Below are 24,038 nucleotides of genomic sequence, written 5' to 3'. Positions count from 1 at the left end.
GGGCAGGGACATCCTAGTGTGGGGTTTGGGCCCCTCACTCATCTAGGGGGACCTCCACAGCTCAGTTATCTTTGCCAATTCTCAACCATCACTTGTGGATGTGGGGCCAGCCTGTGTGTCATCTTCACCCACTACCAGCCTCCAAGTAGCCTCTTCTTTATACTCTTATTTGTAGGAATTATGGTTAGCTAGACTTCAGGTTGTTCTCCAGGTCGATCATTCTATAATTACTTGTAATTTTAATATGGTCATGGGAGGAGGAGAGTGCTGTGTTTCCCTATTCCACCATATGACCAGAAACATTTCTTTTAGCTGTGAAATGACTTTTTAATTTTTATTTAATTTTTTTAATTTTTCTGCTAGAGTCAATGTTAAATATTATTTTCTAGTAATTTCATGTTTACAAAATAGTGGTTAGACATTTATATAATTTATGAAGTGATACTCCTGATAAATCTAGTTCCCACCTGGCACCATACACAGCTATTACACTATTATCTACTGTATTCCCTGTGCTGTACTTCACATCCCTGTGACTATTTTGTAACTACCAATTTGTACTTCTTAATCCCTTCCCCTTTTTCACCCATCCCCCCCAACCTTCCTCCCATCTGGTAACTATTAGTTTGTTCTCTGTATCTATGAGTCTGTTTTTGTTTAGTTTGTATTTATTTATTTGTCTTGTTCTTTAGATTCTACATATAAGTGAAATCATATGGCATTTCTCTTTCTCTGTCTGACTTACTCCACTCAGCACAATACCCTCTAGGTTCATCCATGTTGTTGCAAACGGTAAGATTTCATTTTTTTTTCCTGGCTGACTAATATCCATTGTATATATGTATCACCTTTTCTTTATCCAGTTGTCCATTGATGGGCACTTAGGTTGCTTTCACATCTTAGCTATTGTAAGTAGCATTGCAGTGAATTTAAGGGTGCATATATCTTTTCAAATAAGTGTTTTGGTTTTCTATGGATAAATACCCAGAAGTGAAACTGCTGAGTCATAAGGTAGTTCTATTTTTAATTTTTTGAGGAAACTCCAAACTGTTTTCCATGGCATTCCCACCAACAGTGCACAAGGGTGAAACCTCATTTTTGATGGATAATTTCATAGGTTACAGAATTTCAGTTTTTTTTCTCTTAATACTTTCTTCTTTTTTGATCAATTTCTGAGGGAAAATCATGTAATTAACTCCTCAATAGTTAAGGTGTTATTTTTCTCTTCTGGTTTCTCAGGATTTTTCTTTATATTTTATTTTTGTTATTCTAAAAATGTTATGCTATAGTTTTTTGTTTGTTCGTTTGGGCTTTTCTTTCTGCATTTTGCATTTTGCATTTTGCACTTTGTGTTTTGTCCTACTTGGTATTCTTGACCTTCCTGGATCAATGGTTTGGAGTCCAACATTAATTTGGGGAAAATTCTTGGTCATTTTTGTTTTTACATACTTCCTCTGTTCCTTTTTTTCTTTTCCTCCTGGAATTCCCATATGTTAGACTCATACAACACTTTTATAGTAGTTTTGAAGTTCTTTTTTATTTTGTGCTTTTTTTTCCTGTTCATTTTTTTAGTTTTGGAAGTTTTTGTTGAAATGTCCTCAAGCTCAGAGACTTTTTTCTCAGTCATTTCCTGTATACTAACCATCCCATCAAAGGCATTCTTTATTTCTGTTGCAGTAAGTTTGATCTCTAGCATTTGTTTTTGGTTCTTTCTTAGAATTTCCATCTCTCTGCTTATATTGTCTCTCTGTTTTTGCATATTGTCTGCTTTATCCATTAGAGCTTTAGTTTATTAATCATAGTTGTTTTAAATTCTTGGTCTGATAGTTTTAATATTCCTGTAATATTCGAATCTGGTTTTGATGTTTTCTCTGTCTATTCAAACTCTGGTTTTTGCATTTTAAAATATCTTGTGATTTTTTTCTTGATAGCTGGATGTGCTTCACTGGGTAAACGGAAGAGCTGTAACTTGGCCACTGGGGCTGTAGTATCGTGGGGTGGGGGTGGAAAGCCTTCTATAAGCCCGTGATTGGGCCTCAGTTTTTACCGAGCCTGAGCCTCTGCACTGTGCCTTCTCCACATTTTGAATGTGCTGCTCAGTATTTTCCTTGCCTCTGTGAAACAGGACGGCTGGAGTCCAGAGATTCCCTCCCTGGGGTCAGTTGGGCTCTGATAATGGCTGTGCTCTGGTGTGCTTTAAAAGGCTGCTTTCCCCTCTCCCTGCTAAAAACATGAAGGATTTTTCTCTAATATTTACTTCGAGGACCTGGTTGAGCTCCTGGAGGAAAAACTTGCCTCATATAGTTACAAAAAATGTTTATTTCCCTTTGATGAGAACTTTTAGGGTTTACTCTTTTAACTTTCAAATACATCATGCAGCAGTAAAAACCATAGTGATCATGCTGTATATTACATTCCTTGTACCTATTTATCTTACAACTGGAGGTTTGTACCTTCGACCACCTTCATCCAATTTCCCCACCTCCACCCCCACCTGCACCTATCTTAATCATAAATATGATTTTTTTTTCTACTCTGTGAGTCTGGTTTAAGTTTTTTTTTTTTAATCCCACATGTAAGTGAGATCATATGATATTTGTCTTTCTTTGTCTGACTTATTTCACTTAGCATAATGCCTGCAAGGTCCATCCATGTTGTCACAAATGGCAGAGTTTTTTTCTTTTCTTTTCTTTTTTTTATGGCTGAATAGTATTTCTGTGTGTGTATACGTGTATGTGTGAGAGACATCTTTATCCATTCATCTATCAATGTAACTTGAGTTATTTCCATATCTTGGCTATTGTAAAAAATGTAACGATGAACATAAGGTTTCTCTTCAATATAGTAATTTTATTTCATTCAGCTATGTACCCAGAAGTGCAATTACTGAATCATATGGTAGTTCTATTTTAAAATTTTGAGGAACCACCACAGTGGTTTCCACTGGCTGCACTGATTTATAATCCCATTAGCAATGCGCGAGGGTACCTTTTCTCTACTTCCTCACCGGCATTTATTCTCTTCTCTTTTTGATGGCAGTCAATTTTAATAAGTGTGAGTTGATATCTCATTGTAGTTTTAATTTGCTTTTTCCTAATGGTTAGAGATGTTGAACATCTTTTTATGTTCCTGTTGGCTATTTACGTATCTTCTTTGGAAAGATGTCTGTTTAGGTCCTTTGCCCATTTTTAAATGGAATTATCTGTTTGATTTTTTTTTTCCTTTCTTTTTGTTATTGAGTTGTATGAGTTTTTTAAAAATATATTTTGGATAGTAATTCTTTGTCAGATATATAGTTTACAAATATTTTTTCCATTCCACAGGTTGTATTTTCATTTCATTGATTACTCTTTTTGCTGTATAGAAATTTCTTAGTTTGATGTAGTCCCACTTGATTATTTTTGACTTTATTGCTTCTGCTTTAGGTGTCATCATCAAAAAATCATTGCTAAGACCCATGTCAAGGAGGTTTTTTCCTTTTTTAAAGTCTTTAATCCATTTTGGATTAAAGTCTTTAATCCATTTTGAGTTAATTTTTTTTTTGTGAGTGGTATAATATAGGGGTCTAGTTTCATTCTTTTTTTTTTTTACTTTTTAAATTGAAGTATAATAGATAATTAGTTGCTCATATTTACAGTGTACTATTCAATGAGGTTTTTTTCCAATTATAGTTAGCATACAATAATATATTAGTTTCAGTTGTATAGCATAGTGACAAACAGAAAAACTCATAGTTACAAAGAATATTTTGAGGGTTTCTGTCTTTTACATGTGAATATCCAGTTTCCCCAGCACAATTTATTGAAGAGACTGTCTTTTTTTCCATTGTATAATCTTGGCTCTCTTTTCAAATATTAGGCATGGATTTATTTCTGGACCTCTTGATTCCATTCCATTGGTCTGTATCTGTTTTTATGCCGGTATGATATTGTTTTAATTATTATGGTATAGCTTGGAACCAGGAAGTGTGAGGCATCTAACTTTGTTCTTTTTTCTCAGGAATACTTTGGTTATTCAGGATCTTCAAGAATTTTAGGATTGTTTTCTACACTTCTGTGAAAAATGCCATTGGAGTCTTGTTAGGGATTGCATTGAATCTAGATTGCTTTGGGTAGTACAGACATTTTAGCAATGTTAATTCTTCCTATCCATGAGCACAGTATACGTTTCTATTTGTACCTTCTTCAATGTCTATTATCAAAGTCTTATAGTTTTCAGGGTAGAGATTTTTCACCTCCTTGGTTAAATTTATTCTAGATATTTTATTATTTTTGATGCTCTTATAAGTGGGATAATTTCCTTTATTTCATTTTCAGATAATTTATTATTTTGCATGTTGATTTAATGTCCTCCAAGTTTACTAAATTCATTGGTTAAATCTAACAGGTTTTCTTTTTTAAAATAATTTATTATTATTATTATTTTTGGTGACATTGATTAAAGAAATTCAGTAAATTTCAGGTGTACAATTTAACAGTAAGATGTATATATATTGCATTGTGTTTTCCCCTCCCATAGTTAGATTTCTTTCTGTCACCACATATTTGACCCCTTTTACCCCATCTACCTCCCTCTCCCAACTCCCTCACTACCCTCTGGTAATCACTAGTCTATTTTTTTGTCTTATTTTTGAGTCTCTGTTTGTTTGTCCTGTTTGTTTGTTGTTTTTATGTTTATGTCCCACATATAAGTGATATCATGTGATTTTCAACTTTTTCTGTCTGGATTATTTTGCTTAGCATTATTATCTCGAGGTCTATCCATGTTGTCACAAATGGCAATATTTCATCTATTCTTATGGCTGAATAATATTCCATTGTATATATGTACCACAGTTTCTTTATCCAATCATTTATAGAAGGACACTTTGGTTACTTCCATGTTCTGGCTACTACAAATAATTCTGCTATGAACATCAGTGTGCAAATATCTTTTCAGATATGGGTTTTCAAGTCTTTGGGGTAAATACCTAGTAGAGGGATTGCTGAATCATATAGTAGATCATTTCTTAGTTTTTTGAGGAACCTCCATACTGTTTTCCAATTTGCAGTCCCACCAGCACTGTATGAGGGTTCCTTTTTCTCTGCTTCCTCTCCAACATTTGTTATTACTTGTCTAACAAGTTTTCTTTTGGTTGAGTCTTTAGGATTTTCTCTATATAAAATTATATCATCTGTAAATAGAGACAATTTTATTTCTTTCTCTCCAAATCTGATTATTGCTCCAAATTTTATTTCTCTTTCTTGTCTGATTGCTCTGGCTAAGACTTCTAGTACTATGTTGAATAGGAGTGGTGAGAATAGATACTCATCATGTTATTGTTCATTAAGAAAAGCTTTCAAGCTTTCACCACTGAATATGGTGTTTAACTGTGGTCTTGTCATACGTGGTTTTTATTATGTTGAGGTGTGTTCCTTTTATACCAGATTTATTGATTGTTACAAATGGATGCTGAATTTTGTTAAATGTTTTTCTGCATCTATTGAGATGATCACATAATCTTTATCTATTGCTGTATTAATGTGATGTATTGTATTTATGTATTCGTATATTTTGAAACATCCTTGCATCCCAGGGATAAATTTTACTTTATTGTGGTAAATTATCCTCTTCATGTGCTGTTAAATTTGGTTTACTAATATTTTCTTGAGAATATTTTCATGTATATTTATCAAGGATATCAACCTATAGTGTTCTTTTTTAAAAAATTTTTTTTATTTATTTATTTATTTATTTATTTATTTATTTATTTATTTATTTATTTATTTATAGAATAGTTTTATTTTAATGTTTTTGTCTGGGTTTGATACCAGGGTAATGCTGGCTTCATAAAATAAGTTTGGGAGTGTTCCTTCTTTTTTGATTTTTTTGGTAGAGTTCGAGAAGGACTTGCATTAATTTCTTTTTAAAAGTTTGATAAAATTTATCATTAAAACCATCTTGTTTTGGGTTTTCTTTGTTGTGAGTTTTTTGATTATTGCTTCAAATTTTAAAAATAATTATTTTATTAGTTTCAAGTATAAAGTACATTGGTTAGACATTTATATAATTTATAAAACGATCCCTCTAATTGCTCTTTCTCTCCTCTGGCTCTACACCTAGCCATTACATTAAAGCTAACTGCATTCTTTATGCTGCGCTCCCCATCCCCATGACAATCTATCAACTACTAACTTGTACTTCTTTAACCCTTCATCCCGTTTTCCCCAGCTCCCAACTCCCCTCCCCTCTGGCTGTCCCCAGATTGTTCTCTGTATTTGTGAGTCTGTTTTTGATTAGTTTGTTCTTTTTGTTCCTTAGATTCTGCATTTAAGTGAAATTGTATGGTATTTATCTTTGTGTGACTGATGATTCAATTTTTTTTACTAGTAAATTAGTCTGATCAGATTTTTTATTTATTGTTGATTCAGTCCTGGTAGATTGTATGTTTCTAAGAATTTTTCTATTTCTTTTTGGATGCCCAGTTTTTTGGTTGTAGTTGTTCATAGTAGCCTCTTAAAATCCTTCATATTTCTCTGGTATCAATTGTGATGTTTCTCTTTCATTTATAGTTTTATTGATTAGGGTCTTGTCTCTCTCTCTCTCTTTTAATTGATTTTTCTGGCTAAATATTTGTCAGTTTTGTTTATCTTTTCAAAAAAGCTACTCTTAGTTTGTTAATCTTTTCATTACATGCTCCATGTACCTATCAGTGGTTACCAAAATTTTGATGATTCAGGTGTGACTTATTCTTAACAACCTCTCTTTCTGCTTGTAACTGCTGCTACTTCACTGTGCTGTCTCATCATCCTCTCTAGTTCTTTTCTGGAAAGAGTGGTGATGCTTGCCATTCTGTAACTTTCAAAATATTCTTTTTTTTTTTTTTCCTTTTGGATGTCTGTCTCCAGTCTTCTGGAATGTTCTTCATCTTTGCCAGTGTCTCAGTCTGTTTGAGGTGCTATAATAAAAAATACCATTGACTGGGTGGCTTAAAGAACAGACATTTATTTCTCACAGTTCTGGAGGCTGGAAGTCCAAGATCAAGTTTCTTATAGAAGATCTAGTTCTTGGTGAGGACTGTCTTCCTGGTTTTCAGGCAGTTGCCTTTTTGCTGTGTCCTCCAATGGCAATGGAGTGAGGAGGGCTCTCTGGGGTCTCTGTTATAAGGGCACTAATTCCATGATAAGGGCTCCACCCTCAAGACCTTATTAAGAACTTCCAAATGTTCCACCTCCTAATACCATCACTTTGAGGGTTAAGATTTTAACAAATGAATTTGATGGGGGAGGGGACACAAACATTAGGTTCATAACAGCCAGTAATCCTGAAAATCCCTCTTGCATGTTTGGTAAGGAACCCTCTGATAAGATTCTTTGTAGCTGGAAACAAAAACTTCCTAAGAGCCACTCAGAACTTGTTTTGGTTTTTGCTCGTCCCTCTTGAGCTTCACATCCCTCTTGGTCTTGCTTACTCTATGCTTTTCATTCTGATTCATGCTTGACTGGGAAGATGGAGACGAATGGGTGAGTACGTACTCCTGCTTACTTTAGATCATATGTTCATACCACATTGTCGGAAGGACTTCTTTCTGTGTTTCTATCTTTCTTGATTCGAGGACATTTTAGAGCTTAAAAACATGTGCTTGCTAAGGATTCTGGCAGGAAGAAATGTAATTGCATGAGATGCTCTTAAGTCAAGGCCCATTGAAGGCCTAGCATGTTTGCCTTTCTGTAGTCTGTGAATTATCCTCTGAAGTTCTATGTGAGGGTGACTCAGCTCTCTATTTTGGAGCTCTCATGCTCTTGTTGGGTAAGAAAATATGCTCAACTTGGCCCAAGAATAGTATATCCAAAAATCTTAACTACACTGAGTGTAATGCATAGCTGGGGCTCTATGCTCTGAGAGGTGACTTACAGTTGGGGTGCAAGAGTCAAAAGGAAGTGCAGAAGGAAGAATGACGTGGACAGAAGGGGCAGCAGAGGGGGTGATAGAGGCTTAAGTCTGGGTCCCTGCTGCACCACATGCTTTTTCTTTGGCCTTAAGAAAAACACATAATTTGGTGTGCCTCAGATTTCTAATCTGTAAAAGGTATGTCATGGTTACAGTTTGCACTACCCCTTGCTTGGTGGTGTAAGGATCAAATAAGGTAGGTTCCTGCAATGTTGTGAGAGTTATTGGTCAGGAATAACCTGGGTGTCTTTCTGGAAGAAGTGGTTGTGAGGGGTGTGCATGGCCAGAGAGAACACGTGTAGAAGGAGGAGGGCCATGGAGGGAGTCTTGATTCTATTCTGCCTTGTCTCCTGATCCCAGCATAGCATCTGCTGAGGCCATCGTTTGTCTCTCTCTTGAGACCAGAGACAGGGAATTATGATCTTCTTAGGTTGCTGGCTCCTGACTTTTGAGTTGAAGGGTGCAGCTTTCAGGTAAGATGAGGTCCCTGCAGTTAGATAGCTGTGCTGTGTCTGAGGAAGGCTGGACACTGAGGACTCTTTGCTCTGTTCCTTCTACAGGTTGGTGAGTTCTGGCCTCACGTCAGATTGTTGTTCAGCTCTGTCCTCAGTGCTCAGTGCTAACCAGAATCTCACGCACCTTTACCTACGCGGCAATGCTCTGGGAGACATGGGGGTCAAGCTGCTCTGTAAGGGACTCTTGCACCCCAACTGCAAGCTTCAGATGTTGGAGTAAGTCCCCTCACTTATCATGATGATGAGAATACATGGTGGCCAGGGGTGGGGGGAGGACTGGGGAAGTGATGATGAGATAATCTGTATCAAAGAACTGATGGTGTCCTCCAAGGGTTTGGCTTGTTTTAGGGTCATGGAGCTGGGAGGAGTCTACTTCTAGATGGTGTGAAGGTGAATACAGGAGGTTCTATGACCAAAAATCTCTCTCCTGCGCAAATGAGGGTGGTATGGCTCTTGTGTTCTAAAGAAATTTAGAGGGAGATATAGAATTTGGAAAAAAAAAAAAACAGTTCACAAACTGCTATTACTAGTTTCATCTGCATAACCCAGTAGACTGCACAAAATCACTCTCATCTGCACCATGGGCACATACAGTGGTCCCATGCTCCTTGATCCTGTCACTCCTATGCTTTTCTGCAGTTGAAGTGTTACAGGCTAAAATCTGGGAGACCTGGGGGGTGGGAGGGAGCATTTTCTTTAAATCACCCTCCTTCTTGCAGACTAGACAACTGCAGTCTCACCTCACACTGCTGCTGGGACCTGTCCAGGCTTCTGACCTCCAGCCAGAGCCTGCGGCAACTGAATCTGGACAGCAATGACCTGGGTGACCTGGGAGTCATGCTCTTCTGCGAGGTGCTGAAGCAGCAGGGCTGCCTCCTAAGAAGCCTGCAGTAAGTGTGCTCTGCAGAGGTGTGGGTGGTGGGGCTCATAATTCTAGGGAAAAGGAGGCCAGTGACCAAAATCCAAGATGGGTCTTTGCACTCAGGGTGAGAGTGGGCCTGGGTTAGGTGTTGCAGATATTTTTAGTATGGTGGATGAATCATAAGCTACACATTCACTTCATCCAGACATGTAGAATATTTAAGTTTCAGCTGGGTGTGAAAAGATTTTTCATGCATATTCCTAAAATAAACATTAGTTCCAATTACAGTAGCCAAGTGGAATTCTATTTCTGTGTGAGGGCTTCTAGTTTGTAGAATTAGACCAGGTTCATTCTGATCACAAAGGTCTTGGCATTGGGGGAGGGGGGTCGTTGGTCTTCTATTTGAGGATTTCTAAATGGAAAGGTAGTGCTCCAGAAACCCCAGGATAAGAAATTAATTAGTCAGCCAGTGCAGTGTGTTGGGACTACTGGCCCCCTTCTGCCATCGGTGATGCTACTGAGGTATCCCATGTCTCATGGCTTCAGCCTGCCCAGGGGCCACACTTCGCAACGTGCTCTTCTCCAGAGTTTCTCCTACTTAATCAGCTGTTTCTGCTTGGTCTCCTTTCAGCTTTTCATTGTCCAGTTTTACATGTCAAGTCCCTGGGACTCTCTACACTCTCCCCCCTGTTTATATTGTCTGCCTTCCAGCCTTACCAGGTATATATCCTGCCCCTCAACTCATATCCCTGTGAACCCCACGTCCAAATGCTTCTCTACCTCTCCTCATAGATGTCTCACAAGCCTCAAACTTTACAAGTCCAAGTCCAAACCTGTGCTGTCCCCACTCTGTTCAAAACCTGCTTCTTCCGCATCTCAATCAGTGGTGACTATCTGATTTGCTCAGGCCAAAAAACCCTGGTCTCACCCTGGCGCCTCCCCTCCCTTCTGCATACAGCTAATACACTGCATGCCTTGCTTGTTCTGCTTTCACAGCAGGCCCACTCACCAACCACTTCTTGCCAGCCTCATGGCTTTTCTCTTGTTTTAAGCCACCGTCATCTCTTGTCTGGTTTGTTTTGGTGGCATTCTGCCAGACTACTCTGCATCTACTTTTCTTGCCATAGCAGATAGGAGAGTGCAGCTAAAACATGAGCCAGCATGCTCCTGTGACTTCCCATCACATTCAGAGTCGGAGCTATAATGCTCATGGCAGAGTCAAAATCCCATGTGATAATTCCTGCTGCTTCTGCAAATCCATCTTCTACTAACCTTTGCTCCTTTGTTCCACTCATACTGGTCTCCTTGTTTCACAAAAAACACTGTCATCTCTGGAACTTTGCACTTGCTGTTTGCTCTGCCTGAAATTCTCTCCCCTTTAATATCTGCATGTTTTGTTCCTGCATATGCTTAAATTATCTGCGTTAAGATCTTCTGTGTGAGTGTCTTACCATTCCACTGAAAAGCGTGCTCTTTCCTCTTCTCTTCATATTTCCCTCTATACTGTTGGCCACTATCATACATGCTGTGTCATTTTCTTGCTTATTTATTATCTATAGCCTACCCCAAGAATATAAATTCTGTTAGCCCTGGGACTTCTGTCCTTGTCCATGTCAAGGCCAAGAACCAACTAGAATGGAGGTTTGAACAAATAAAAATTTGAATCAGTATTGCATCCTTGTGCAGACACAGTGGAGCGTATTTGCTGCAGGAAAAGCCCAAATTCCCAGAGCTAGGAGAAATAGAGGAACAAAAGAAGGAATTAGTCAGGGTGAAGCTGGAGACACTGCTGTATGAGGGGTCACCGACACAGCCTTGAAGAGCACTCTGGAGATGAAGGACAGGCTCACAGCAGACTGGGGGTCCATGGAGCAGCCACCGTGTCCTGTTGGCTTGGCTGCTACAACATGACAGCACAGACTGGGCACCCTGCCCAACAGACATTTGTTTCTCACAGTTCTGGAGGATGGAAAGTCTGGGATCACAGTGCCAGCTAATTGGGTTTCTGGTGAAATTCTCTTCTGAGCTAGCAGAAGAGCTGGCCCATGTCCTCAGATGGCCTCTAGAGGTGTACAGAGTGTGCATTCGGGGTTTTCCTATGAGAATACCAGTCCCATCATGAGGACCCCCCCTCCGCTCCCCGCCTGCCATGACCCTATCTCAGCCCAACCACTTCCCAAAGGCCTTGCCTCCAAATGCCAGCACAGGAAAGGCTGGGTCTTCAACATAGGAATTTTGGAGGAAGATAAACTTTAAATCCATAATACAATCAAGTCAAACTTCTTAGAAATTATTCAGGGCAAATAATGTGATTTCTCAGTTAAGTTGGAAGGGAAATTTTTTAAAAAGAGAAAGAGGAGGAACATATATCAAAGAAGACTTGAGAGGCACACAAAGCAATCTCACTCTGTGGACCTCATGTGGCTCTTGAGTAAATGAACATAATATTAAAAACATCAGATGGTTGAAGAAATTTAAACGTCCAATTAAACATTGATTGGACATATGTTGATATTGAGGAATTGTTAATTGCTTCAGCTGTAATAATGGCATTGTGGTAACACTTCTAAAAAGGCTTCATTTAGATTCATATAGTGAAATATTTATAGATGTATGACATGCTGTGTTTAAAACAATCCATTGATGTGAGGCTTGTGTGGGGGACAGATGACATAAGACTGGCCATGAGCTATGGTGTATACATACAATGGGTTACGACTCAGCCATAAGAAGAGATGAAATACTGCCATTTGTGACAACATGGATGGATCTTGAGATAATCATGCTAAGTAAAATAAATCAGATGGAAAAGTTGAGAACCATATGATTTCACTCAATGTGGTATATAAAACTGAAAGCAACAAATGAACATGACAAATAGAGACTCATGGACGTGGGCAGTGGATTAGTGGTTATCAGAAGGAAGGAAAGGGGGGAAGTAGAAAGGGGTAAAGGGGTCAAATATGTGGTGACATAAGGAAATTTAACTTTGAGTGGTGAATGCACAATGCAATATACATATGACGTATTATTGAATTGTGCACTTGAAACCTATAAGATTTTATTAAACAATGTCACCCCAATAAATTTAATAAGAAATGGTCAAACCTGAGAATGAACATTTGGGAGTTCATTACACCATTCTCTCTATATTTACATATATTTAAACATTTTTTCAAACTCGTTGGTTAGAACATAACAGAAACTACATTCTGGATGAAGGCAGTCAGGGGGCTTAGAAGTCGTGAGTGAGATAGCTTCCCAAGGCTGACAGCTCTGCGTGTTGGTTGAGTGTAATCCAAGGCCCTCTATTTGCTTTTACAGGTTGTGTAAAATGTATTTTAATCATGATACAATCTGCGCGTTAGAAGCACTTCAAGAAGAAAAGCCGGAGCTGACCATCGTCTTTGAGCGTGCCCAGCCAGTGATGGAAGCTCGGTGCCAGAACCCCCTGCTGTGCCGCCCCACCACCCGGTGCAGACGCCGAGAGCCTACCACCCGGGCTGGTGTGCGTGGGGGAGCTCACTTGCAGGAGGCGCCTCGGAGATGGGCTGGGGGCCAGGGCACCGAGGCCAACCATGCAGCATGGGTCTCATTAGAGGATGTGTTCCTCTAGGTGACCTCATGTAACTAACTCTTCATTGAAGCACTTTCTCGTTTTCTGTTTTCTCTTTTTACTCTCTCTAAATTTCTTTTCCTTCATACCTTTTCTCCTTCTTTGCTGTTTTCTCCCACTGGTCTGTCTCTTAACTGACAGTAACAGAATGCGTTAACTATATATTATGTTGCAATTTTGTGGCAGCAACTTATTTATTTCTAATTTTTGTAAGAGTTATATTTTCTAATAAAATAATTCCTGTTTATTGTACCTTGTTGTAAATTCAGAGAATATAAAAGCTCAGCTGTATTTATTGAGTTAAATTGTTTTCTTTCATTAGTTTTTAAAAAGTGTGCCTAGAAATAGTTTTACTTATTTATCTAAACCACTAAAGATAAATTAAATTGCTTTATGCATTTAAAAAATTTCTTTGCCAAATGATTCAATTGTAATGAATGGAGAGGAAAATCGCCTCACCCTAAGGGTTGAAATATCAACTGTGGTGGGACAGGAGTTTGAAAATAACGCAAAGGCAGGTTTTGGAGTAGAAAAGCCTATAATTTTTTATAACTGAAGGCAAAACGCATTTTCTGCATAATACAAACAGAAGTATTATGCAGAAAATGCGTTTTGCCTTCAGTTATAAAAAATTATCTTTGATTTATCTCATCCTAGGAGCATTTCAGTTCCTGCACTTCACATAGCATTTAATCATTTAATCATTAATGAATATTGATTAAGTGCTTCTCTACACGTGGGGCAACTCTTCCATGCAAGCATTCGGGGTACAAATACTACTTCCTCTGTCAGATGAACCATTTAGACCCCTGCTGCTCAAGTGTGGCCTTGGGATTGCCGACATAAGGAGCTTGTGAAGAATGTAAGTCAATCACACGTTAGGTATGCTTTTCAGATGAGCTGACTTTCACCATGGTAAGATTTTCTCAGTAAAAACGCTGTATGTAATTTATATTCTTGTGCAAACTCTTTGTTTTGTCTACCACCAGCACTTTGAGTAACTCTGATCTAGATATTGCTTTTTGCATCTTGGTGAAGTGATTGCAGACTGCCCCCTTGGTACAAACACCTTTACATGCAGGTGTTAAAATGTAATTAAAAACATATAACTGTGCTGCAAAGAGAGAAAGAAAACTCCTGGGCACTAGGAACTTAAAATGGGAGTAAGAATTTCTCCCTCAGTGACCCAGAGGAATATCTAAATAGATAAAGACCCCACAATGTAAATATTAATATGGAAAGATTAATGAAGATTTCCACACTAGTAGAACTAAAAATTGAGTGAAGTTGATGTATATAAGATCAATACACAAATGTCAGTGGAATGCAGTTGGAAAAGAAATCATTTATTTCAACCAGCACAGCAAAGATCGGGTTGGGGTAGGAGGAATGGTTGCTAAAACCTAGAAGGGAATTTAAGAAGAGCTGGATATTAGTCTAGTCTGAAAGTCTCCACAGTTGGATCATCAGTTGCAGAAGAAAAATGGTAACTACATAAAGAGCAGAAATTGGACAGTATCCTTACTATCTAATAAAAATATCAGTGGGGGCAGATAGATATCTGCTTTCAAGTAAGATAACTTGAGAAGAAACCAACATCATATATGCACCCCTGAATCTCATCACCAGGAAGCACCAGGCAAACTCCATAAGAGGAAATTCTATTAAAAAGGGGGAGAAAATGTCAAAGTCAAAGTCACTGTCGGTGCTGGGTGACTCTGAAGGGGGAGTAGGGGCACAGAGTGCTCTTACCTGTTCTTATCCTTGCATTTTTACTGTACATGTGGCAACGTGTGCAAATCAGTCAATTTGATATGCCACATGGACAAAAAAGGATAAAAATCATATCAATAGATGCAGAAAAAGCATTTGACATGATACAGCATTCATTTATGATTAAAACACTTAATAAAATGGATATAGAAGGAAAGGGCCTCAATATAATAAATGCCATATGCAGCAAACCCTCAACCAACATCATACTTAATGGTGAAAAACTAACAAACAATCTTCCCTCTAAGATCAGGAACAAGACCAGCTGTCTGCTATCACCACTGTTATTCAATATACTGTTGGAAGTTCTAGCCAGACCAGTCAGGCAAGAGGAAGAAATGAAAGGCATCCAAACTGGGAATGAAGGAGTCAAACTATCACTTTTTGCTGATGACATGATTCTCTATATAGGAAACTCTAAAGATTTCACTAAAAAACTATTAGAAACAATAAACAAATAAAGTTTCAGGATAAAGAAATCAACATACAAAAATCTATAACACATCTATACATTAACAATTAATTTTCAGGAAAAGAAATGAAAGAGACAATTCTTTTGCAATTGTAACAAAAAGAATGAAATACCTAGGAATAAACCTAACAAAGTATGTGAAGGACCTATACACTAAAAACTATATGACATTATTAAAATAAATTGAAGAAGACAAAGAAATGGAAAGATATTCCATGTTCATGGATTGGAAGAATCAACATAGTTAAAATGACCTAAAACAATATATAGATTTAATGCAATCTCCATCAAAATCTGAAAGGCATTTTTTAAGAAATAGAAAAAAAAGTCATCAGATTTGTATGGAATCACAAAAGGCCCCAAACTGCCAAAGCCAACCTGAGAAAAAAGAACAAAGGTGGGAGTATCACTCTGTCTGACTTCAAATTATACTACAAAGTGACAATAATTAAAACAGTATGGTATTGGCAGAAAGACACAGACCAGTGGAACAGAACAAAGAGTCCATGTGTAGGGGCAAATAATTTTGACAAAGGAGCCAAAAACATACAGTGGAGAAAGAAAAGTCTCTTTAATAAATGGTGCTGGGAAAACTGGAAAGCCACTTACAAAAGAATGAAAGTAGACTGTTGTCTATCACCACATACCAAAATTAACTCAAAATGGATTAGAGACCTGAATATAAGACCTGAAACAATAAATTGCATAGAAGAAAACTTAAGTATTAAATTCATGGACCTTGGATTCAGAGAGAATTTTATGAATTTGGCCTCAACGACAAAGGAAGTACAAGTAAAAGTAAATGAATGGACCTGTATTAAACTAAAAGCTTCTGCACAGCAAAAGTAACCTTCAGCAAGACAAAGAGATAGCCAACTAAATGAGAGAAGATATCTGCAAACAGTGCCTATGATAAGGGGCTAATATCCAAAATATACAAAAAACTCATACAACTCAACAACAAAAATCCGAACAATCCAATTGAAAAATGGGCAGAGGATCTGAACAGATACTTCTCCCACGAAGACATGCAAATGGCCAACAGACATATGAAAAGATGCTCAACTTCGCTAGCTATTAGGGAAATGCAAATCAAAACCACAATGAGATACCTACCATCTCACACCCGTTGGAATAGCTATAATCAACAGGACAAGTAATAACAAGTTTTGGAGATGATGTGGAAATAAAGCAACCCTCATACACTGCTGGTGAGACTGCAAATTGGTATAGCCACTATGGAATACAGTATGGAGGTTCCTCAAAAAACTGAGAATAGAATTACCATATGACCCAGCAGTCCTTCTTCTGGGTATTTACCCCCCAAATTTGAAAACATTTATTCGTAAAGATATATGCACCCCAATGTCCATAGCAGCATTATTCACGGTGGCCAAGACATGGAAACAATTCGTGTCTTTTGATAGATGATTGGATAAAGAAGATGTGTTACATACATACAATGGAAAATTCCTCAGGCATAAGAAAAGATGAAATACTGCCATTTGTGACAACATGGATAGATCTTGAGAATATCACGCTAAGCGAAATAAGTGAGAAAGAAAAGGTTAAGAACCATATGATTTCACTCATATGTGGGATATAAAACTAAAAGCAACAAACAAGACAAACAAACAGACTTATGGACACGTACAACAGTTTAGTGGTTGCCAGAAGGAAGGGATGAGGGGGGAAATAGAGAGGAATAAAGGGAGTAAAATATTTAGTGACAGAAAGAGACATAACTTGGGTGGCGAACACACAATATACATATGACGTTTATTGAATTATACACTGGAAACATATAATTTTATTAACCAATGTCACTCCAATAAAATTAATTAAAAATTAAAATAGTTAACAGCACTTCTAAGCACCTGCAATTTAAAATGTAATAAAAATGATATTAATCGTGGTAATAAAATATATCAGGTGCCTGAAATAAATCTGTGAGAAATTATACAAAAATCATAAAAAGACCCAAATATGTGGACATGTGTCACATTAGTGGACAGGAAGCTTCACTAGCTGGCAATACAAGTCTCCTGTTTGCTCCCACCGTCCCCCAGTAGACTAAAACCCAGCACAATTGCAATTGATATGTTAACAGGAATTTTCATAGAAGTGAGCTGTGGACTTCGTTGTCACCACCGTTAATGTTCATATCCTTATTGTAATGGAGGTGTGTTACAAATCTCTATGTGCTTGCACTGCACTTGCACTGCACTTGCACTGTGTTCTCTACGGTGTTACAGATGAATTCTATGCCCACTCCCAGTTTCTATGTTGAAGCCCTAAACCTCCAGGACTGCAGAATGTGACTGCATTTGAAGATGGCGTCTTTAGCAAGGTAATTAAGATAAAAGGAGGTCACTAGGGTGGAATCTAATCTTACTGGTGTCCTTCTAAGAAAAGGACACTGAGTTACATACCAGTACAGACGGATGATCATGTGACGATGCAGGGAGAGGATAGCCCTGCGCCCTGGTGTTGTCTAAGTGCTCAGCAGAAGTGTGGGTGGGCAGCAGGCATGCCCTGCAATGCTGATCTTGGTGTCAAGAACATACAAATATCCCAGTGAGCATGGGGCAAACAGACACACCCAATGGCCAAACACAGAATCACGAAATCTTAGTATTAAGCATATATAGTGAATAATTGGGATTATAGGACTCAAGTAAGCTTTAAAGCCTTCCTCCCTTTCTCAAGGCAGACTTCACTTGTATGGGGTTTAGGGTTCAACATAGGAAGGGGCGTGTCTAGTGAACTGGGTCCGCTGGGGGCAGACTGAGGTACCTTATAGCTACATTTTGAGTCTGCTGCTTATTTAACAGATTTCTGAGGTGGGCAGGAAGCTAGGGGTAGAGACAGGGTAAAAATAAGGCATCCCCACTGCTGGCAAGCAGGAACACTGACTTTCTTTATTCGAAACTAGATTGTCACTCTTTCCTTAAGTGTCCTGATGCTATTGACAGCACACTTTGGAAGGAGCCTGGGAACAGAGATTGCCACTGGAACATTATGCATACCAGTGGCTCTGGTCAGCAGGGCACACAGCAGGGACAAGAGGCCATGCAGCTACAGAGTGGTGTAAAGTGAAACTGACAGGGAAGGAATGGGGCCAACAGGAAGAAAAGTACTCGGCCTAAAGTCTGGACCTCCTCAGCAGTAGCCCAGTGGCCTGGAGCACAGCCTCTAAAGGGAACAGCTTTCACTTCAGAATCTTTAAATGGAGATAACAACAGTGACTGACATCACAGTTTGTTGTGAGAATTAAATGAGCCAGTGGATATGCTGAACCTTACAAAATGCCTGGCCCATAACAGACGGTCTGCACAATCATATTTATTTAATGCTTCACCAGAACTTTCATGGGTAACAAACCCTCAAGTAGTGCTCAGGCACATGCACCACAGGGCAAGGAGGCTGTGTTTCTGGGGCTGTACCACCAAGCAAGCCCTCCTGACATCACCATTCTGCCTTTCCACCTCCGTCTCAGGACAAGTCAATATCTGTTTGTTTGTTTATTTGATTTTGACATTTTTGCTTTTTTTCAATTATAGTTGGCATACAATATTATATTAGTTGCAGGTGTGCAACACAGTGATTAGACATTTATATAATTTATGAAGTGATCACTCCGATAAATCCAGTACCCATCTGACACCATATAGTTATTACAATACTACTGACTATATTCCCCATGCTGTACTCTACATCCAGGTGACTATTTTGTAACTACCAATTTGTGCCTCTTAATCCCCTCCCTCTTCTGCTATCCCCTAACACCCCAATCTGACAACCATCAAAATACTCTCTGTATCTATGAGCTTGTTTCTGTTGTTTGTTTATCCTGTTCTCTAGATTCCACTTCTGACATTTCTCTTTCTCTGTCTGACTTACTCCACTCAGCACAATACTCTCTAAGTCCATCCATGTTGCTGCAGATGGTGAGATTTCATTATTTTAATGGCTGAGTAATATTTCATTGTATATATGTACCACCTGTCTTTATCCATTCATTTGGGTGTTGATGGACACCCAAGATGCCTCCATATCTTGGCTACATAAATAATGCTGCAACGAACATATGAATTCACATGTTCCTTCAAAGTAGTGTTTTGGGTTTCTTTGGATGAATATCCAGAAGTGAGATTACTGGGTCCCTCTTCATCTCTTGCTATAGCCTTTGTTTTAAAGTCTATTTTGTCTGGTATAAGTATTACCACCTCAGCTTTTTTTTGTTATTGTTTCCATTTTCATGAAATATCTTCTTCTATTTCTTTACTTTCAGTCTGTGTGTGCCTTTCTATCTGAAGTGAGTCTCTGTAGGCAGCATATGTAAGGGGCTTGTTTTCTTATCTATTTAGACACCCTATGCCTTTTGATTGGAGCATTTAATCCATTTACATTTTAACTAGTTTTCACTAGACATACAGTTATTGCAATTTTCTTATTCATATTTTTTATTGTTTTTTTTTCTCCTTATTCTTCTTAAAGAAAACCTTTCGACATTTCCTGTAGTACTGACTTGGTCGTGATGAACTTCTTTATCATTTTCTTGTCTAGGAAGTTCTTTATCTCTCCTTTGATTCTAAATGAGAGCTTAATATTTCATGTGTGTGGCAGGGAGAAGTAAAGACTGTGGAGGAAGTGGGATTTTAGGTGCTGTGACAATGCAGGGGGCGAGATATTTTGGATGGGGGATTTAGAGGGATCCTGAAATTTCTCAAAACATTTCCACTGTTTGCTAATTGGCTCTTTAAATGAAAGGTTCTCTGGGTCTGGTGCTCTGTGACCAGTGGGGGTTGGCACATTGCAGGTCTTCATCCCCCGCGGAGCCTCCAGACCCTTGCCAGAAGTCTTCTCAGCGCTCCCTTCACTTCCTTATTCCTCAGGGTGTAGATGAAGGGATTGAGGGTGGGGGTGATTATGGAATAGAAGAGGGAGATAAACTTGCCCTGCTCTTGGGAGTAGCTGGAAGGGGGCTGCAGGTACATGTAGATGGCAGGGAGGTAGAAGAGGGAGACCACCACCAGGTGGGAAGAGCAGGTCCCGAAGGCCTTGTGCCGTCCCTTGGAGGACTGGATCCTGAGTACTGCACGGACAATGAAGCCATAGGAGAGAAGGATGAGAGCTAGAGGGACCAGAATGAAGAAGGCCACCAGCACAGCCAGTGTGGCGTCATTCACAGCTGTGTCAGCACATGAGAGTTTGATCATAGCTGGCACCTCACAGAAGAAGTTGTTTAGCACCTGCCGCCCACAGAAAGGCAATTGCACGGTCAAGACTACCTGAACTAGGGAGTTGCCAAAGCCACTGAGCCAGGCCACAGCCACGAGCTGCTGGCAGAGAGGGCGGTGCATGATGAGGACATAGCGCAGTGGCTCGCAGATGGCCACGTAGCGGTCCAGGGCCATGGCGGCCAGGATGATGCACTCGGTGCAACCCAACCAGTGAAAAATTGCATATTGCACTGTGCAGCCACCATAGCTGATGGTCTTCCTGGAGCTGCTCATGTTGACCAGCATCTGAGGGACAGTGGTGGTGGTGTAGCAGAGTTCCAGGAAGGAGAGGTGGCTGAGGAAGATGTACATGGGGCCGTGCAGCTGGGGGTCCAGTCGGGACAGCAGGATGATGGCGATGTTCCCCAGTGTGGCAAGGACATAGGACACCAGGAGCACTGCAAAGAGAGGGAGTTCCAGCCATGGCCTGTCGGAAACACCTAGAAGGATGAAGTCTGCAGGGGCTCCCCGCAGGAAGCTCTGGTTGTTAGTTCTCATGCCGAAGCATTTCTTGTCACCTGTCATGAATCAAGAAAGTCAAAATGAGTGGAACCTGAGAGGAGAAATTAGTTCTTCAATTCGTGCTTGTGCTTTCCTGTATAGGTTTCACCCGTCTTACCTCTGTGGAGACACCGCGCCGTGTGGGAGTCAGGACCAGGAGGCAGAGCAGCTGCACATGTGTCTAGCTCTCCCTCCTATTCTATGCCATTGACTATGCCATTTAATCTTTCCAAACTTCAATTTCTGCATCTGTAAGAAGGGGAGAGAATATCCGCCTCAACTACAGAGTCTTGGGGATGGTAAAGGGGCATTACATTTGTGAAGGCATTCCATATGGACAATTTTCTTGCAATTTGGTCCAAGCCTGCCATATCTCCTATCACATTGGAAAGTCTGACTTCTCTCTACAAACTCATTGACAAGGAATTGAGCACTTTCTTAGGTTTTCTTGTTTTGCATTTTGGAGGAGGAGGTGGGAGGGAGATGAGAGGGGCATAAAGCAAGCATAAGGGCTTTGTAAACAGCTGGGGGAGTCATTCATACAAACACACCTACTCACCTTCTACGGTTCTCTGGGTCTCTGCACCAGTGCTGGTCTCCCCTCTCCTCATGGCTACTCACACACAGGCAGTGCTATCAGGAGCATAATCCAGCACCCTTCATGGGCTTGGGGTCAAGGAGCTAAGTCACTCCCACCCATGACTTGATCATGGCGCCCAATAAGACCTCGGAGCATAGGATTTGAGCATGGAGACAAAGATCTTGACCTGAGTAAGAAACAGAGCCCTTGGTGCTGCCCACCAAAGGGCCAGGCTGCCACCAGAGCTAACACATATCGGGCAGTTTGAATGACGGCTGAATTTCTTGTACAAGTTTTCCAAGCAGCTGCTTCCTCTTGGAGCTGAAAAATACAGTGCTTTGATTTCTGGATTCCTCTGCTGTTAGAGAACAACTGTGTTGTCCCCTGCTGATTCACAGGGCCTCTCCACTGAGCCCACCAGCCTCCACCTCCTACCTTCTCCCCAGGATGGACAGCCTCAAATTCACGATGGGATCATGCAGTCCACATAGGGCTGGACTGGAAATAAGTTTAAAAAAATAAGTCACTGACAAAGGATTCATTTTTCATTTTTAGTTTCTTATTTGGTGCTTTATGAATTAACTATAAAATTCATGGAGATTTGTTCAGGTTGGATGCTGCACTAAAGAATCACCCTTCCACCCCACCAAAGTCTTACATTCTAATGAAATCTGATATTATTGAAAACAACTCAAACTCTGGGGTTTAAATAGGTAAATAAGCACAAATCACCTTTCTTCTTCTGCTATTTCAGAAGTACGTACTATTTGCTCTAAATTTCCTAATATTTTTGCGGAACACCCAATTATTAAACTTCTTCCCACTATTCTATCAAAAATATGTCTAGGATAAATCTTATAGAATTTGGTTATTTTACCTCTAACGGGAGCTCAGGACCCCAGTTTTGATGCCATGAGCTGGGCAGGGCAAAATAGGCTTGCACACTTTTTAAAATAAAAATAGAATCATGCCACTTCTCTTTCTTAGATTTCTGATTCTAAGATTTCTTCTCAGAGTCTAAACTGGACAAGAAAGGTTGACTTGCAGGGATAGTGAAGAAAGATTTAAACAAAATGAAATAAACTAAGAAAAAGAGACGGGTAGATAGGGGCTGCACTTAGTCTATACGGATTGTTAAGCACTTGCCATGAGCCAGGCGCTGTGATAATTCTATATGATGGCACCTTAGAGCCTTGACGCCGGGGCAAGTGTATGCCTGTACCTGCTTCACCATGAGCAGAGTGGTGTGGAGGATGGCTGGTCTACCTCCGATTGTCTGACTAGCTGCATGTGGAAAGCAAAACTGAAACCTAGAGTCTTGCTCTTGGCCTTTATTCTCTCCAGCACTTTGCTGGTGACTTGGGAAGCAGTAAAGCATTAGTGCAAATGACTGAGACAGAAAAGAAGGCTGGAGAAAGGACAGGAATGTCAAAGGGAAAGGAGTGAGGAGATTGAGAGGCTGGACAGGCTTTCTGAAATTTCCAGTTCAGTGTACTGAGCACATATGGGTATGTGTGAATATACACACACATGCACACACACCTGCACACATGCACACACAGACATGTGAATGAACATACACACAGACACACACAGACACACAGACACACAGACACACACACACTGCACTCCCTAATGGCCTGACCAGTCCACCTTTGCATCTGACCTTGCTGAGCAATGCTTTCTGCTGGGAGCTTTGCTTCAGCTAGCCCTCTACGTCCCCCTACTCCGACTCTCTTCCATCTTCATCCTCCCTATAAGATGCCTCCTCACTCTTCCTGTGAGCACAGTAATTCCCAAGTCTGCCATGATGACCCTTGGCAGTGCCCTTCCAGACCTGTGCCTCCAGCTGCCAACCCTCACTGACTTCCCGCTGACTTTCTGGTCTTAACAAAAGCTTCTGCATTTCACCTGCCAGCCCCTCCTCCAGCCTCTAGCCAGCCCCTCCCTCTAATATCCACTGCCTCTGCTCATTCTCCTTGACTTGGAGCATTCAGGTGATTTCTAACCATACCCTGTTGCCTACTCACCTCATTTTATCCGTGACCGTGTCCTCCTGGTTGCGCCAGCACACTGTCACAGGCATGGGGCTGTCCGCATCCTCGCCACTGCCATCCTGGGCCAGTGCAGGCATCCGGTCCTCTTAGAGGTCGCTAATTGCCCTCCCGTGGCAGTCCCTTCCCTGCCCAGCCCGTCACTCACACTCACACAGAGTCATCTTTCTAAGACTAGAATATTAAGAACAGATACATCTTTAGTTCTTCCAGTTGCCTGAAAAATAAGAACCAACTCCTTAAATTGTCACCTGGTAAGAGTAGGATTGTATTCTCACACCAAGCCCCTGCAGTTTGTTCTGACCGCCATCACATCCCATGCAATAGTTCAGTGATGGTCCCTGTGCCACGCCCACTGGCAGGCAGGCCCAGAATACGTGCGTGACCCTGCTATATGCAGTACACAACCCTTGTGATGCATGCGACATGTCGTCAAATGCCTGACATGCCA

The 24,038-nt window shown here is 40.1% G+C and overlaps 2 protein-coding genes across 4 annotated transcripts in view; one reads left to right on the top strand and one right to left on the bottom strand.

Annotated features, from left to right (window-relative positions):
• NLRP3 (NLR family pyrin domain containing 3) overlaps positions 1–13,278 on the top strand; it is a 38,832-nt gene extending 25,554 nt beyond the window's left edge. For 2 of the 3 annotated variants that reach the window (XM_039885554.1, XM_039885553.1), the window contains 3 exons: positions 8,490–8,660; positions 9,164–9,334; positions 12,631–13,277. In XM_039885554.1, the coding sequence (XP_039741488.1) occupies positions 8,490–8,660; positions 9,164–9,334; positions 12,631–12,922 (634 nt within the window). In that variant the 3' untranslated portion in view covers positions 12,923–13,277. Of the gene's footprint in view, positions 1–8,489; positions 8,661–9,163; positions 9,335–12,630 lie in introns of all 3 variants that reach the window. The other variant, XM_039885555.1, reaches the window with a different exon arrangement.
• A 6,699-nt stretch (positions 13,279–19,977) lies between these two features.
• Positions 19,978–20,968, bottom strand: OR2B11 (olfactory receptor family 2 subfamily B member 11). Its single transcript, XM_039885624.1, has one exon. It carries the CDS (start codon positions 20,948–20,950, stop codon positions 19,994–19,996), a length of 957 nt encoding a protein of 318 aa, XP_039741558.1. The 5' UTR covers positions 20,951–20,968; the 3' UTR covers positions 19,978–19,993.
• Between the last annotated feature and the right edge of the window lie 3,070 nt (positions 20,969–24,038).

Source organism: Pteropus medius, unplaced genomic scaffold (assembly GCF_902729225.1).
Source record: "Pteropus medius unplaced genomic scaffold, Ma_sr-lr_union100, whole genome shotgun sequence".
Classification (NCBI taxonomy): Eukaryota; Metazoa; Chordata; class Mammalia; order Chiroptera; family Pteropodidae; genus Pteropus; species Pteropus medius.
The sequence above is the reverse complement of the archived record's forward strand: the minus strand, read 5'-3'. Positions and strand labels throughout refer to the sequence as shown.

Bases quoted from the DNA above. Each gene is read 5' to 3' on its own strand.
- OR2B11 (XM_039885624.1), bottom strand. From the start codon at position 20,950: ATGAGAACTAACAACCAGAGCTTCCTGCGGGGAGCCCCTGCAGACTTC.